This window comes from Mycteria americana, chromosome 3 (genome assembly GCF_035582795.1).
Source record: "Mycteria americana isolate JAX WOST 10 ecotype Jacksonville Zoo and Gardens chromosome 3, USCA_MyAme_1.0, whole genome shotgun sequence".
NCBI classification, from domain to species: domain Eukaryota; kingdom Metazoa; phylum Chordata; class Aves; order Ciconiiformes; family Ciconiidae; genus Mycteria; species Mycteria americana.
The window spans coordinates 116,413,457-116,430,797 of NC_134367.1; the positions used below are offsets into that span (position 1 = coordinate 116,413,457).

At 41.3% G+C, this 17,341-nt stretch overlaps 1 protein-coding gene across 4 annotated transcripts in view; it reads left to right on the top strand.

Annotated features, from left to right (window-relative positions):
* Window positions 1-311: 311 nt before the first annotated feature.
* SOS1 (SOS Ras/Rac guanine nucleotide exchange factor 1) overlaps window positions 312-17,341 on the top strand; it is a 53,827-nt gene continuing 36,797 nt past the window's right edge. The window contains exons 1-6 of one of the 4 annotated variants that reach the window (XM_075496720.1): window positions 312-737; window positions 7,909-8,047; window positions 9,849-9,974; window positions 12,239-12,370; window positions 12,935-13,099; window positions 16,709-16,918. In XM_075496720.1, the coding sequence (XP_075352835.1) occupies window positions 9,933-9,974; window positions 12,239-12,370; window positions 12,935-13,099; window positions 16,709-16,918 (549 nt within the window). In that variant the 5' untranslated portion in view covers window positions 312-737; window positions 7,909-8,047; window positions 9,849-9,932. Of the gene's footprint in view, window positions 738-1,727; window positions 2,269-3,714; window positions 3,939-7,908; window positions 8,048-9,848; window positions 9,975-12,238; window positions 12,371-12,934; window positions 13,100-16,708; window positions 16,919-17,341 lie in introns of those variants that run through there. The other 3 variants (XM_075496721.1, XM_075496719.1, XM_075496722.1) reach the window with 3 other exon arrangements.

Genomic DNA, 17,341 nt, shown 5'->3' on the forward strand with positions numbered 1-17,341 from the left:
ACACCGCTGCAGTGGCCGGGAGCAGCGGCGGTGGGGCAGCACGGCGGTGCCCGGGCGGCGGGGTCTCGCGGGCCCCCACCAAACCGGTGCGGGGCCCGGCCGAGTCACGGAGCGCTGGGGATCCCGCAGCGCTGGGGGTCCCGCCGACACCGCGGAACCGCGCGGCGCCTCCCGCCGGCAGGGGGCGCGCGGGGGGTGTCGCCGCCTGGTAAGTCATTTCCGCTGGAGAGGGGAGGCGGGGGAGGAAGGCCCCGACCACGCGTCATCGAGGCGTAGGCGCGGCCGGTACGGGGCGCCGGTGCACCGCGCATGTGCCGCGGCCGCCAACCGTGCGGACGAGGACAGGAGCCTGGAGAGCGGGGAGGCGGCGGCCCTCGCGCTCCGGGCGCCCGACCCCGCCCCTCGCGGCCCGCGCGCCGCGCCGCGTGATCCCCCTCCTGCCGCCGCCGCCGCCCCCCGGGGCCACCACCGAGAGCCGGGGGCGGGGAATGCGGCAGCCGCCGCCTCCCCCCGCCGCTGCGGGCCTGCCGCCGGCGGCGGGGGGCCGTCGGGCCTCCTGCTGAGGGGCGCCGAGCCCTCCCGCGGCGGCCTCCTCGCGGCGCCCGGCACGCCCCGCCCGCCTCCCCGAGCGGGCCGGGCTCGGCGGCACCATGCAGGCGCAGCCGCTGCTCTACGAGTTCTTCAGCGAGGAGAACGCGCCCAAGTGGCGGGGGCTGCTGGTGCCCGCCCTCAAGAAGGTGAGGGGGAGCGGGGTCCCCCGCCCCGGCGGGCAGGGCCGCGGGAACGGGGGCTCAGCCCGGGGCCCGGCGCGGCGGCCCGGCCTCGGCGCGGCGTGGGCCGCGGCCGGCGCGACGCCTTGGCCGAGCCGGAGCAGCGGGGCCGGCCGGCGCTCCCCGCGCTCCGGAAGCGGCTTTAGGGCTCGGCGGGTCTCGGTTGTTGCCACCCTGCCAGGCGGGCGCCTGCCTCGGCGGGTGCCGCGGAGGGGGGCCCCGGCATCCCCGCGCAGGGCCCGGCGGCCGCGGGAGCCGCGCTGGGGCGGTTGTCTGACAGACGGAGCCGTGTAGATAAAAACTGGTTAATGGATACGCGGGTCCTGGCCCCCCTTCGCCGAGAAGGAAGCAAGTAGTGCTGCTGCGGGTTTCTGCTAGGCTCCCTTAGTGCCCAGAAATGACGCGGCTGGGGGGGGGGATCGTTATGAGGAACTGCTGAGAGAATTTTGGTTAATTAGTGTTCGGGCTTAATGACTTTTAGTTAAGCATCTCGTAGTTTAAATGCCTTTTTGCTGAGAAGGCTTCATTAGGACAAACTAGTAAGTCTTGCTCCCTCAGGATAGCGAAGCTTGTGCCTGTGGTGTGGAAAGAATTTATTTGGAAGAGAGGAAAAAATGGTGAGGTCTCCTCTTCTACTTCTGCAGCCAGAGCCCAGAAGGTAGAAGGCTTAAGACATAAGAGGTTTCTGACACCGTTGCTTGAACTGGCTTCAGATTGCAGAGCTTGATGCTTTTTAGTCATACGCAGCAATGCTTTATGAGTTTGTCTAGTTACAGTGGTTAACTGCAACTTTTGCGTTGCAACGACTTGCTCCTAGGGCTAGTTGAACTGTTGCATTCTCCAGTACGGATTGGAAGTCTCAAGTGTTGCAGTTGTACTGGTTCAGTATTTCTTCCTAATTTCCTCTTGCAATGTATTGCCTTACTTTTCTGGGCGTGCTCTTAGAGGTCTCCAACACTGTGTGGTTTCATCCAGTTCTTGGAAATCTTCTTGCTTGTCTCGCCTGTAGCATGTACTGTTAATGTCTTATCCCTGATCAGTAGTCACTTCTTTGAAACTATACTTCTGCACTAACCGTCCAACTCGCTGCTTGTTGTGGTGCTTGTAAGCACTTGGACAGCTATCTGACTGAAGCCTGCTTGGAAACTGGAGCTACCCAAGGTCTCAACCAGCAAGAGCTCATTCCTTGGGAGGATGGTTTATTCCATGGTGTAGCAGAGGTTTGTCAAATTTGGAATGAGGCTCAGTGCTAACTACTGGAGGACATAGAGTGAGGATTCAAGGCAAGTATGAGCTAAGACTTTGGAATTACTTGCTACATTTGAAGTGCAAGATTTCTTCCCAATGGACAAGGCATTCGTGGAGTCACCCGGCATCAAAGATGCTTGCTGAAGGAGTTGGATAAATTCCTTGGGGGAACGAGGAATTCTGGAGTCTGCAGTCAACAGAGAAGGCCGACAATGACAAGCTACCAAGGATGACAAACTGGCCCTGCAAGGTATAGTTGTCTTGGTTTTGTTGTGCTGTGCTTTATTTCTTACTGTGAGTAGAGAGGTGGCAGGAATGAGGTGGGGTTAGTTCTGGAGTTAGGCTTCACACTCAAACTTGCAACTGTCTGGCAGGTGTTAATTCTTTTAACCTCAGTTCTTCATGAGATCACTACCTGTTTCTTATCTTCTCTCAGGCTATTGCCCCCTGTGCTCCAGAAGCATAGTCTTTTGCTGCTTGCTATTGCTGTCCCTGTAAAGGTAGAAATTAAGAATCTGTCCATATTGTCACCTGCTTTACTGAGCAGCTGAATACTTGAGTTATAGGAAAACTAAATGGCAGATGAAAATATTAAATTATTATCTTAAGGGCTTCTTCATTAATGGAGAATCCAAATTGGATATTTTACTAACTTAGGTACAGGCAGTGTTGGCTGGGGTGTTTAGCCCTGATAAAAGCCCCATAAAGTAATGAGCCCATAGGTGGCAGGTAAAACCATGAACGTTGCAGTGTACTTGCTTTGACAGTCGTCTGTCGTTGTTCACAAGACAAGTGTGATACTGCAGCTTTGAAACCAGTGGGTTTGAGACACTGACCCCTTGCTCTGCTAGCCAAAGACCTGAGCTGTAACTGGAGGCCAGTGTGTGGGACTAGTAAAGTAGAGAATGTGGCAGCATATACCAGTGAGGTCAAAGGGCAGAACTGTCCTGGAGGGAAACGAGTGCCTTGTGGCTTTGTCTGCTGAATTGCCAGAGCATGCTGTCTCAGTAGGAGTCAGATTGTCTGAAGCTCGTGTACATCCTGTTGTTACTAGAGGAGAACCTTTCCTTCGTTTACCTAGCTGACCAGATGCTGACACTCATTCTCAGGTAGTGACAGCAAGCTGCTTTCTGAACTCCACCTTGAAACCAGGTAGATGCACAAACAGGATTATGATGATTTCCTGCATAGCTTGAAATGAGACTGAATAGTTTGGGAAGACCTATGTTGAATTAATATCTCCGATGAGGAGAGTGGCATTTAATTTAACGTTGTTAAAGTATACATACCAGGATGGAGTGTTCACAGCTATTGGGGAAAACTGCCACACGTGGACTGAATCATTAAAATGCCATTGCCCTTTTGTAACTGTGAGTTGGCTTGTAATGCGGAGCTCAAACTACAGCCTCAGAATCGCTTTCTTAAAAAATAGGTATTGTCGAATCATTACAAATAGCTTTCTTTTTCCCGGTGAGTTATTTTGATTTTTTTTAATCAAGCAACAAAACCAAGAATATGTAGTAAGAATAAATCTCTTCCTACATCAACAAATTCTTAGGAGAGCATGCCTTGTATTTCGTTAGACATGAACCGTAACAATAGAACTCTATTTGCATTGAATGGCTGCATTTGCAAAAAGCAGCTCTTGTACCATTCAGATCATAATGTAATCCCTTTTCTTCCAATTCTCCTTTAGATGCTGTCAAGACAGACTCCAGTGCACTCAGTTAAGAAGAAAATGATGTGTACTGAGATGCTTCTCTGCCTGGTCACTGTTATTTTGAAGTAGCAAAAGAGGAGCGTTACTCCTTGGTTGCTTGGTTGCTGGTGAAAGACAGTAATCATGATGATGAGGTACAAGAAAAGGAAGTAAGAATAACAGCTGGTGTCTGAAATTGTAGTTGCAGAGATGGACAGAAGGTGAGATGCTGGGGCTGAAGACAGAGGATTCAAGACACGTGAAACACCAGAGGCTCTTGGGTGGCTGGAGATGGATATACATGGCTTTTAATACACCTTGGAAAATGGACTCAGAAGGGGCACCTGCAAAGTGATGCCTCTTCCAACATTGGTGTTCCTTCGCTAGTGAATTTATACACTTTATTCTGGTCATAACCTTTTGGATAGTTTATCCTAAACTTCTTTCCTTGGGGCTTCATCTTGCTTGTATGACTCTTGTTTATGCAGAGTTTCTCTGCATGCCTATGACTTGCTTCTTTCCTGATATGTTGGTTTTTACAGTAGAAAGCATGTCATCCCTGCTGATTGATACCTTAAGCAATTCAGTGATTGAGAAAAACAAAAGAACTTTCTTACCGTACAGATATTCCACTGTTTGCATACCTTGAGTTGTTTTGAATCAGTTGAGCAATTAACACGGAGTGCTGTTGGAATTTGTTGTGGTCAAAATGATTGGACTGATGTGGCTTTGACAGCTGAGGTGGATTTGCTTCCTCAGTTAAGGAAACTTCCAGACAGCATGCTTCTAGGTACTCCATGTATCGTATAGTCAGTCTTCTGTACCTTTCATGGAGCAAAAGCAGCTCACGAGAAGAGCTGCTTCAGTGACTACAGAGTGCTCAGGAGGCTGTGGCTGACACGGATATTTCTACCTGACTTGTAATTACCTAGTTCTTCAAATTGATGACAGTCCACTTGCTACTTGTTACTCAGAATAGCACTTCCTATTCTTGGCAGTGCTTCACTGCAGATGTAGAACATCCTTAATTTCTGATCGCTTTGGGTTCTCTGTTCTTGTGATGGCTATGGAGGATAAAGTTAAGATTCTCCTACGGTTCAAGTCTTTATTGTAAGTTTTTTCATGTGCTCACTGATACAGTGTAATGCTGCTGCCTTGATACATCAAGAGAAATGTTAGCAAAAATCTGAGTCTTGTGGCCTCAGTGAATTGTTGCTGAAGTGTGGATCCAAGACATTTGTATTTGGTTTAATTTACTGGATTTTTAATTGATCAAGATAACAAAACATGGGCAGGATTGCCAAATATCAGCAGAGATGTACAAGAATAGAAGAAAAAACCTTTTTATGGAGTGCTTGCACTATAAGAACACTCATCCATACAAGCTGTATGTAAAATATTTCATCCTGGAGTGTTTTAGTGATAAGCAGTTGTTTGTCAGTAGTTTTGTAGTCATTGAGGGAAGATTAACAAAAGATATGTTGAGTAAAAATAAGGCTTACAACATTAGTGAAGACTTTCAAAGTTACTGAAGTGAAGAAAATTCTTCCCTTCCCCCCAGAAAAACCTGCTCTGCGGCCAAGTAATTTCTACTAATAATCTGTTGAATAAACTGTGTCTGCAAAGGTTTAGAAAATTTTAGGTTTAGAAAAGGTTTAGAAAAATGCTTATAATCAGTAAAGTTTCACCCTCTCTCATAGTGCTTTGGAAAAGAGCTTGGCCTGTTGTCTCATTACAGCTTCTTCAATTTTATTATCAAAATGCTGTGGTAAATACGATGGGTTTTTTCCTTTAGACACTTTCTTACAAGCACTTCAACTGCCAACAAGAAGACTGGCAGCATGGCAGTACCTGGACTCAGCAGTGAAGTGCAGTTGTTATTTAACAGGCATTGGTTTTTGATTCATCCTGTGACTTCTTGCCAGAATCCCAGTAGATGGGTAGTCTTGCCCAGGTATGAAAAAAATTGTCTCTAACCAACAGTAGATGCTTCATTTTTATTTCAGTTTGTTACATAGCTTTAGAATGATTTCTTTCTGTTACGCAGTTTTCTGAAGCTGCTGGAGCTTCTGCTGCTCCTGATGGGACTCAGTTTGGTATTATTCTCTCTGCAGCCTTTCATATGTAGGATTTTTCTGGTGTGTTCTGTATTTAGCAGAACAACTGAGAACCACGAGCCTGATTGCATTGATTGTTAATGATGACTTGGGAGCGTTACGTCGTTGTTTTTGTGTAATGTGAAGTTGCTTTGAGAAGTCTTTGGAGAGGTTTTTTCATCATAAGTTGAAATCTTTCAGTTTTACAATTGACATAAATTAGGCTTTTCCTCACGGCCGCATGAGGAAGAGGTAACCAAAAAGTGTTGCTAAGGAAGTGTGGTTTAGTATCAATCAGAGTATTAAATTCACTGCGCGAGTCTTCCTTTCTTATCTGTTATCAAACACCTCTTTCTAGTGCAGAATGACCTGCTGAGTGTCAGTCTAGACTTGGGTTTGGGTCATCTTGTGACCAGCTTAGGAGTTGTTGTGTTGGACCAATTGGAGACCAAGCCTCTGTGTAAGCTGAAGCTGTTTGATCTGCAGTCCTTTAACTGAAACTTGTTTCTGGGTTTGGGCTAGGTCCCTACTGCTTCCCATGAGGCTTGTGGGAGTGTTTATATTCTAATTTATTATGCAGAGTTTGAAATGAATGGTTTGAGAAAGATTTATATAAAATAAGTTGCGAAGGGTTATAAAGTAAGATCAGATATATTTATCTTTGTATTATTTAAGTGCATTTTTTTAGTTGGTTTCATTGACTTTTTCTGGCAGTTTAGATTTATGGTTGCCTAATTTTTAAGCTGTTGCCATTCCTGATAGAAATTTCTTGCTTTTGTTGATTTTAAGGGAAGAAGGAAAAAAAGGAAGGGGGGAGGGGGGGGCAAGCCAAAATCTTATCATAGAATTTTCCTGAAGTGCTACGAATTTTCTTAAGCAGACACTGCTTGTCTCTGCTCGTGTTCTTAAACAGAGCATGAAAGGCTGTTCAAGAAGTGCTGGGTCTGCTTATCTTCAAATAAAGAGAATCCTGGTCATTTCCCTTTTGAGAATTAAAAAAGAATGAGAAGAGTGAACATTCAAAAAAGTGATCAGATGAGTTGAGTGAAAACAGCCATGGAGGCAGGGGTTTGTAGCTGATGGAGATTGTATTTGCCCATCAGAATTTGTTGGGGTATTTCGAAGAATTGAGGCTTTTATGAAAAGATCTTAAGTTGCTCTTTTAGTAATTTCTCTTATCGCAAGATAGACATTTTGGTGTGTGTGTAGGAGGGAAGGGATGGGTTCTGTCATTATTTAAGGGAGAAGTTAAATGTTTAGATAAGGATCTTATCTAAACATCACTACACTTCAGAAGTTGTTAGTCTGTTTTTATCATGTGTATTCCTGACATAGGACTGTGAAGGATCTGGTGGGATTCAAGCCATACTCCTTCTTTTCAAGGGTGATAAGGCAGGGTGGCCCAGGTTTTTTAATTTAAAATCTGAGCTGACTTTGAGAGAGATGGAAACCCCCTGGTAACTTGATCTTCTTTTTTGAAACTGGTCATGTGATGGTGTATGCTAACAGATGTTCTCACTTCTTGTCTTCTCTTACTAAACCTTGCATCTTACCCAGTCTTGCATCATGTCTTAGATAATGGACTTCTTGGAACATGCTTTGAGTACCCTCAAATAACAGTGTTTCATTCTTCAGTCTGAGCCTTTAGGTAGTACAGGAGTGCAGATACTAAAATTATACGTTTCTATGATAATTATACACCAAACTATCCTGTAATTTTCCTTGTTAGTCTAGTTGTTTTCTTGCTTTTGCTTGTATGACTTTGAACCCTAAATGATACTAAATCTCACTTAAGTAGCAATGAAGCTTATTTACTACCTACCTAATATAGATAAACTATGCTGGCAAGCCAAAGGCACCTCATGATGTTTTCCTCTGCTGAGGTGGATATTCTACTAAAGTAGAGCTTGATAGTGCCCAAAGATGATGGCCTTTGAGAATAATGATGTAATTGCCCCCCAAACATAAATGCTTAGGAAAAATGTTTGGAACTTTATCTCCTAAACTGGGAGTAGGTTATCGTTGTTGACTATGGATAATGTTTCGGGTCGCGGCCTGACGTGGTACTTTTGTTTGTTTGTTCTTATTCCTATAGACTCTGTGTTACAGACCGAAAGAGTTGTGATGAGGCTATTTAAGACTACAATCTGTTTTCTAAGCAAAGGAGAAAATAAGAGCTGCTCTTCATCACTCCGGTTTATCATGCTCTGTATTTTTACTGTCGGATTGACTTGGTAATTTAACACTTCTCGAAATACAAGGTGCTAGAGTATACTGTAGGGAGAACGTAATACAAATTTGTTCAGTTCTGCTTTAAAAAAAACATTAAAGGCAGCATCTTCCAGGCAGCTCACATCAGCTCTGATCTTTAAGAGAATACTTCTGCAAGTCTGTAATTTCAGGTGTTAAGAAGTTCCAAGCTGGTACAGTATTTCAGAAGTCAGTGTTTGAATTGTAAATAATGCTTGGGACTGCTGGGCATGTTACTTGGGTACCTCCACAAACACACTTTGTAGCTATGTGGTGAAGTTCTTGGGGAAAAATGAAACTGTTGGCATAATCAAAATAGTTGTGTTAGCTAGTCAAATGGAGAGAAGTTCTCCTGTTCTATTTTTGCCAGAATGCTTTTAAGTTAAAAAAGCAATAACTTCTGGAGATGTTTTTTAAGACCTGCTGCATAAGGATATGCAATCTGCAAGAAACTAAACGCATTATCTAGTGTATTTAAATCTCAACAGCAGTTAAATGAGGACTAGGACAATGCCCAGACATGAAGTTTTCAAACTAATGAGTGCTGTAGCACTCAAGTGGATTTCTGTTTGAGGCTGTTGTGTGTTTGAACTTCATAACATTTAATTCTTCCTATAACTGCAAACAGGAATGAAAACTCAGGTGTGAAATTAAATAATTATGCCACCATTATTTGAATATAGGCATGGGTTTAATATTTGGATGAGACGGATTGTTGGGTTTTGATTTAAGGTGGTTAAGCTCTTGTGTTAGTGATTGAGAGAACTGGAGGCATTTTGAGTTGTGTGCAGTGGGAATGGTAAAATGATGAAATTGGGGCCTGAAAGATGCATTGCAAAAGTTAGCAGTCAGCTTGCTCTGGCATAATATTTGCCGTTGGTGTAGGATTGAGATTAAACTGCCTGTCCGTTTAAGCTCTGAAGCACTGAACTTTGCGTACCTGAAATTTAAACTGATTAAAACTGCTATTTTGTGAACTACAGAAGTGCAAAGGAAAGCTATACTGGAGGCTTGTTTCAGAATTTAAATGACTGTCTCGAAAAATAATGGGAGGAGCAAGGAGGATTGTGCCTCAGTGGATTTACATCAGTGAGAATTTACAGACACTTATACAAGTAAACTTATGGGGACCAAACTTTCAAAACCTCTGAACTGCCACTTAATGCCAGGACAACTCTGTGGCCTTTTTTGAAGTGTTTTTTACTCTAGAGGCTGATATCTTTTTAAAAAATCAGTATGGAAACAAACTTCTAAACCAGTCTTATTTTAGTGAGAGCTAGTTGAGAATGGATTAAATAATTTGAAGGCTAAGTACTGCTGAAATCATTGCTGTTTTCTGTAGTGCTCTCTCTGTGAAAAAAGTTCTGTGTTTCGTTATTATAGATTGAGTGACGAACAATGAGTTGTAAAAGGGAGAAAACCCCATATCTAAAATGTCTTGTACAAACAGTGGTTTAAGAGCTAAGGGAGAAAGATAAATATATGCAGGATTTTTAAATGGTTTTCCTAATTGCACTGCTAAGCACCTTTATTAATTAGCTGTTTTCTTGACATTAAATGTCACTTACAGTGATATGAGTACATTTAACATTTGAGATTTGTATTTCTATCAGGTGTAGATGAGTGTTTCACTCATGTTCATCTGGTGTGCCTTAATAGGGCTATGTTTTGGGTTGGATTTTTCTGAGCTGTTTGGCTCATTCTTTTGTCATCTTTTCTTGCAAATAAAGCATGTGGTTTGGGGAAGAGCAAAACTCAAAGCTTGAATTCTTCTATTTCCTACAGGTTCAGGTGCAAGTCCATCCTAAACTTTCCTCTACTGAAGATGCATTACAGTATGTGGAGGAGTTAATTCTCCAGTTGTTAAATATGTTGTGTCAAGCCCAACCAAGAAGTTTTCTGGATGTAGAGGTATAGAGAATAATTACTACAATCTGTAATAATTTGAACTGTTACATGAAGAGTTAATATATTAGTCATTTCACAATGTGAAAAGGAAAGCAGTAATTATGTATCTTTATGTAGCAGAACCTTCTGCATAAAGCCTGCTGAGTTACCTAATAGCTGATTTTTCTATCAATTTGTTGTTCAATGCACAGTAAAACTATCTCTGAACTGTGTTACTGTATAGTAGATGGTGAGTGTAACTTGTGTATATAAAGCTGACTGGTTCCTTCCAAAAGACCTTTTTTCCTCACTGATACTGCATGCAAACTATAGTAGCTTAGTCTGAGGCTCTGTGCTGCTTTCTCAGCATGGTGATTTAGGCTGATATACCCCCCCACTGTCCCAGAAATTTGAACAAAAATAGTTCAGTCACTTTCTCAGAATAAGCTGAAGAACACTTCTTTCCTCTATGTAAAAACCTCTTCTCTTACAATTGTCTTTTCAAAGATCTACAACCTCTGTTGCTCAGAAAAGCAGCTTGATGTTTGCGAAGAGGGCTTGATCTAAGAAGAGTTTTTCCATCTGAGAAACAAATTAGTTAAGCTAAATGAGTTAAGCTTCTAAGCTCATGAATATTTTGGTATCCCTTTGATTTGAAGACTTTAGTGCCAAGCTACAGACGCCATGTCAGTGTGCCTGTTGGTTTCCAGTACTCGGGGGCTCTGCCTGTGCCGATTTAGGTAACAAAACAAGATGCAACTTCCCTCACTTTCTGAAGAAAGTGGACTAATGGCAAAAAAAAAAAAAAAACCCACCCCAACCAAAAACCCCTTTAAAAAAAAAGGTAGCTGTCTCTGAGCTCAAGATTCATGAATTTCATCCTTCCTCTTCTCTTTTGAACACTGACACCTCTAATGGTGTTCCAGTGTCCCCTTTAATGGCTGGCCTGGTTTACAACATCATTCTGGTCTGGCAGCTCAAGAGACAAGAGGTTTGTGGAAGATTGTTTAATGCTGTGTTTTAAACAATGCTAACAAAAAACTTGACACACAGCGTTGCATTACGAGTCTTATGGCTGTGAAGTCAGGATGAGAAATGCAAGAATTAGAGATGACCAAGCAACCTCAATTTACCCCCTTTGTGTTTATGCATAATGATGCTGTCTTTAATTATATGGTCATACACATTTATTTTTCCTCCAGGACACCTTCGCTGTTCAATCAGCAGGCTGGACTATGTTAGGGGAGTGAATTGCTATTAGGTAGTGAATGAGCCTTTTTTTTTTTTTGTAGGACCTCTGCTTTCCTTTTGCAGAAGTGTTATGATGAGGGGAAAAAAAGAAAAGCCTGTACTTTGGAAAGTTGGGTGCCACCTTTATAGAATTGTATTTTGTCCCAGTTTTTTTCAGAAAGTTTTTGTTTGTGTACTTTGTCCTGTACCAGCTCTTTGTAAGTGGTCATTAACTTCATCTTCCTCATTTCATGGTTGCTCAAACGGGGGTCATATTTACGTAAGTGAGCACTGGCAACCGAAACAGTCAGTGGGAACTGTGGTCTGGAAAAAAAAAAAAAAGATGTGAAGTTATCTGAGAAATTAGATTTCTGGCATCTCTGAACACCAGGGCTACCAAAAATGGTGAAGCTTTTGAACCTTCAGAGACCTGTGTGTGAGTTCCAGCAGGAGAGTTGTTCAATGCATGGGAGAGTGTAGGTGTCCTCAGGCACCCTGACTGCTGGAAGGAGTAAATAAACTGGGGCATATATGGTCCAACTGTAGACTATGAAACTGTTTTAAAATATGTGGGTGCTGTTGGACATCCTGTTCATTATGTTCATTGCCATTGTCAGAGCAGTTTGCATGTATACAATTTGGACCATGTGCTGATCAGTAAAGGTGAAACAGAAAACTTGTATCTTCTCATTCAGTGACCATTCTGTACAGGGAATAAAGTGTTAGGATAAAATGTGGTCGTGTATTTAAATGCTGAATTACCAGTCGTGTGCACAAGGGGAACAAATTGTGCCTGCAATGGCAACTTAATTCTGGCATTTCTCAAATTTTGAGCACTAGGTTATTCTATGATAATGATATTCTGATACAGCCTTGTGAATGTAGTGAGCAGCATGTACCAAAATGATAAAATTTATGCGAGTTATACAAGCTTTTGTAGTTGAAATACTAACATTAGCAAACATTCCTTTAAGTAATGGAAAGCAATTTGATAATGTAGTAATATTGCTAAGCTCATTCAGATTGTACATCTACCCTTCAGTCCTGTTTTTTTTAAGGATCGTGTTCAAAAAAGTTTTCCCCATCCTATTGATAAGTGGGCAATAGCTGATGCCCAGTCTGCTATTGAGAAGAGGAAACGAAGAAATCCGTTATCTCTCCCAGTAGAAAAAATCCATCCCTTATTAAAGGTAAGCAGTGATGTAATCTTGCTTTTAGAATGCAGTTAGAAGTTGACACCTTTGTTTCATGTCATATCTGTATGTTACCTGAAATGTAAACAAAAAGGAATAAGAGTATCTGTTTGTTACATAGTTTTAAGTGTTCCAGTTTAGTGAATTGCATATATTTCTTTTTCACTTAAAAATTAGTTAATTCTCTATTGGACAAACAAAGCCAAGAACTCATTTGCTATGAATTTGATTGTTCTTATTTCATTTTGCATGACTAAGAAAATGCTCAAGAAACTTCTAGAAATAGCCCTAAATGTTAGTGAGGTGTTTGGGACAGTTGTTGGCTGTTGTCACTTCCACAGTTAATAGAGCAGCTTCTACAATGACACTGTTTCTTCTCTAGGCCTACAGACTACTGTGTTTCTATTACTAAAATAGACTGTGGATGTGTGGTGAATGTTTATTGAGCAGGTCTTAAACTTCCTGGTTTTAGTTGTAACATATGGTGTGTATTTCATCAACTGAGTAACAGTGGAACGCCTTTTTTTTTTTTTTTTTTTTTTTTTTCCCCTTCCCTTTCAGGAAGTTCTAGGCTACAAAATTGACCACCAAGTGTCTGTTTACATAGTGGCAGTATTAGAATACATTTCTGCAGACATCTTAAAATTGGTTGGGAACTATGTGCGGAATATAAGACATTATGAGATTACAAAACAAGATATTAAAGTGGCAATGTGTGCTGATAAGGTAAGCCTGATGCTTGTTTCTCATGTTAACAGGAAGTTTTAGTTAAGTTTTGAGAGGACAATGTCTATTCCTTATTGAGTACATGGAGTGTTGTACCTTTGAAAGAAGAAATTACTGCCATAAAATATGGTTCCAGTAATAGAGCGAAGCTACCAAAAAGCTAACTGAGCTTACAGAGCTGTTGTTTGTGCTTATTGATAGTTAAGTCTCTCTTCCTTTTGATATCACTTGACTAATCTCAGAAATATGTGAATGCTTTAAAAATTATTGTGAAGCAGCACTAACTTAAAAATTTAACGTTCTTAAGCTGTAATAGTGGAGCCTTATTTTGTTACTTGAAAAAAGAAGGCTGAAATTAAGCTTGGGTGATCTCCCAAAATAAATAAGACTGTATTGCATGTAAAAAGTAGTGTTTTGATGGTCCAGCATTTTAAAATAAAAAACCCACCTGCATTAGTGTATCAGCCTCATCCTCCTTAGTAGTCAGTATTTTTATCTGCAGTTAGTCTTTCTTGTAGCTTCAGAAGATTCATTAGGTTCAGATAGGAATCACCTCTGTCTAGCAGTGATAGAGGAAGGTCCCCAGTCTGTCTGTCAGGTGCCTTTGCACTCTAGCTTCTGTGGCCTTACTAGCATCTCAAGTTGTCTGTTATTTAAAAAACAAAGCTTGAAGTTAATACTTTAAGAGATGGGACTTAAGAATTTCTAATCTTGCTGAAGTCTAGGGATTTTTCAGATTTATCACCTCTTTTCAGTAATTTGGCTTGGTCTGTGTTAATATCTTCGGTTGGGATCATCTCTGTGTTTCAATGAATGCCTTTGTCTCATTCCTGCTTGCTTTTTTTCATCCTACTTTCTTCACCTTTCTTTACTGTCTCGTAAGATATATTGTGAGGTCTTGAAGAGTCAAGTACTTCTCAGTCAGGACAGTAGTCTTGCTCACTCTTGCTTTTGGGCATATCTGCCTAGGTCGTTAGGGCAGGGTTTGAAGGTGTGTGTTTGAATATTTGTCATAGAATAATAACAGGAACAAGTGCTGTTGCTGCATGCTTCTTTCTATCCTAGGAAAGGTGGTGAGCACAAGAGCTGTGATGAAGTTGATTTAGGAACTTCCATTACATTACATTGGAGGAACTCTTTGATATGTACACAGAAGAAACTTTTGAAAGGCTCTAAAGCAGGCCGGTTGGTTTACTGCCTCGGTAGAACAAGCCATTGAAAGGTGCTTCCAAGGTGTTTTCTTTCCAATTGCATCGAGAAACTTCATAGTATATTGTGTTCATACCCATAATGTGTGTTCTGCTTGGTTTTATTTTTTGAAACAAAATAACCAAAACAGTTTCTTGGCCCTGTGTGCCATTTTTTTTCTCAAGCACTTTCACACTTGCTTTTGTGCCATCCATCCGTCTGGAAAATTTTGCCTTGTCTGTAAAAAACAAACTCTATCAAAATGCAAGCTGTTTTTCTTCTGCTATCTGCCTGTGCTTCTGATTGCTCTAAACTCAATATCTGGGGTATAGTTACTTTAATTTGTTTCTGTGGATTTCATAGTAGTGAGATATGCACCTTGTGAATACAGCCTGGAATCTTCTATCTCAAGTATGTGCCTGAACTGCATCTGTGAAGTAAAGTTACAAATGTTGGGGCCTCCTTGAATTACCAGCATTATTCCATGTATTTTCCTACAGTAGTGACCCTGTAATGTCCCATTCCCCAGAATTAGTTAGGATTCTCCTTATAACCTGTGTTCCATGTACATTCACTGGCTTTGAAAGATGAATCACCTTCTGTTCTTAGAGCTTCAGAAGAAGTCAGTCTTAATGCAAAATGTCCATTGTTCTGCTTTCAGAGAAGCTTAAGACCAGGGTGTGTAGCAGGGACCTTTGACTCACTAGGAGAAAGAACCTGCTGTGTGCCCATTTCCCTCTTCACTAGACCTGTATATTTTTGAGGAGTGTTAGGACAAGACCTGGGTGAAGAATGGCTGCTCTGGGTAGGTAGGTGTGTTTCTTCCCATATTCAAGTCTGATGAACCTACCAGACCATCTCTTGAACTTAGAGATCCCCAAGTATTCTCTTGCAGAATAGTTCATTTGTCTAAGATCAGTAGTCAACAGCTTGGTTAACTGACATGTCTTCTGGAGAAGCGCCTGTAACATACTTTAAAGAAAGAAGACTTTTCCTGTAAATACCAGGGTAAATGTCATGTTTGTTGTGGCTCGTTCAGAAGTTTAATTCTTGATCTCCAGTTTTATTATTATTTTGAAAAACACTTTTTCATTCTGTTTTCTGCATTTTAAAAACTCTAGTTTGTGTTTAATGTGTTAGCCTTCCCTCTTGCGGTTCTCGGAGGAGTATTTAGAGCTTTGATCCTGCAGTCTTTTCCTCAATCTTTTCAGTGATTGGCAGCAGTCATGTCAGTCTCTGCAATAACAGGCATAGATTGCCACAGATTCACCTCCATCTGTTCGGAGGGGAGGCTAGCAAGCAGCACTTAAGTTCTCATTTATTTTGAAGTTCACATGTATTGTTTGATACACTTCATGACTTCCTGGAAGGGGTGTAGCTCTGGGCAGCAGATTTGTTTATAAATACTGTCCCATCTGTGTATCGCAGGACAAAGTCATCTTGTACGTTGAACTACATCTTATGCTGGCTTGTTGTAAAGATTTGCTACATTATTGTAGATTGTTTGTGAACCCTCTTTAGGTTTTCTTTCTGCTAAAGAGACTTCAAATTAGGATACCTTTTACTAATATGCGGTCAACTTATGTAGTTTACCTTTAAGATGTTGAGTATCATGGAAACAAGCCAAAGTGTGATTTCTGATTGACACTTGCTAAGTCATTGTAATGACTTCTGGCTCGGATACCATGTTTGGAAGAAGTGTTCAGTGATCCACTTGTCTTGAGAAGTTCGAATTATTAATTGCTTGTGTCTGGTAAACCTTGCTTGGGTATGAATTGGAACCTCTGGTAGTCAAAGTTTTTAGAGGTCCTTTTGTCTATGTAGTTCTGCGATGTGACTGCCACCTTTTCGTGAAGCTGGTGTGCTTCCTCGAGGGTCCATTTCAACAAGAGAACTGGGGAGTTAAGGACAGAAACCAGGCCACATACAGTGTGTGGGCAGGCCAGTATTCATCGCAGATAGATTACAGGGTTCTGAGCATGATCATGTGTGACTTCCTGTCAAAACTGAAAAACCAAAACGCACACACTTTTTGACTTTAGATAATGTAGTATCTTTGGAAATTTAGATTATGCACGGCTAACTCAGAGTAATACAATACAGCTAAATGTGTCTGTATACTTCATAGACCTCTTAAAATTGTAATTGATTCTAGGACCACATTCTTGGAGAGATGCCTGGATTGGTCTAAATGACTGGGAATTCTTCAGAAATTGCCACTGCAAATAATGACTTGCAAATTCATAGTGGTGAATATTGCTTTTGTAATGCTCAACCAATTGCAGAATGATAATGCATAAATCTTACTGCTGATCAGTCTGATTTCATGGGAATAATAGATTTCCTTTACTGATAACTTACTGGTAGATCTTGAAAAGAAGTTGTTCTCACTTTGTGGATTTCCCCCTCTTTGCTACCTAGGTATTAATGGATATGTTCCATCAAGATGTAGAAGATTTAAGTGCACTAACTTTATCTGATGAGGAACCTTCCACCTCTGGGGAGCAAACCTATTATGACCTAGTGAAGTCATTTATGGCAGAGGTTCGACAATATATAAGGGAACTAAATCTAATTATCAGAGTCTTTAGAGAGCCATATGCCTCCAACTCCAAACTATTTTCATCTCATGTAAGTATTGTAGAAACCACAAACAAAAAACCCTATAAAAACCTACTATAATATCTATAAATCTAGATGAACACTTCTAGAACTTAACTATTGTCCAGTTTAACGTATCAATAGTAGAGGAAGCATTTGTCTCAAGTTCTGAAATGGAAATAGTAAAGGAGCAAGGAGCACTTGTGGGGAAGCACTGGTTTTGTAGAACTGTGGAAGAAACCACCCAATTTACTATATTCACTTGCAGGCCTGTAATTTAAGATTTGTCACTGTTGTTCTTTACCATGTTTGAATCATTGTAAATTTTTATATATTTATACATATATAGTCATTATTTTAAAAATAAATTCTATTACCTTATATAAATTATACAGAATAAAATAAAATATATTATAAAATATTGTTCAATTTAAGGAAGTGCTTGACTTTCAT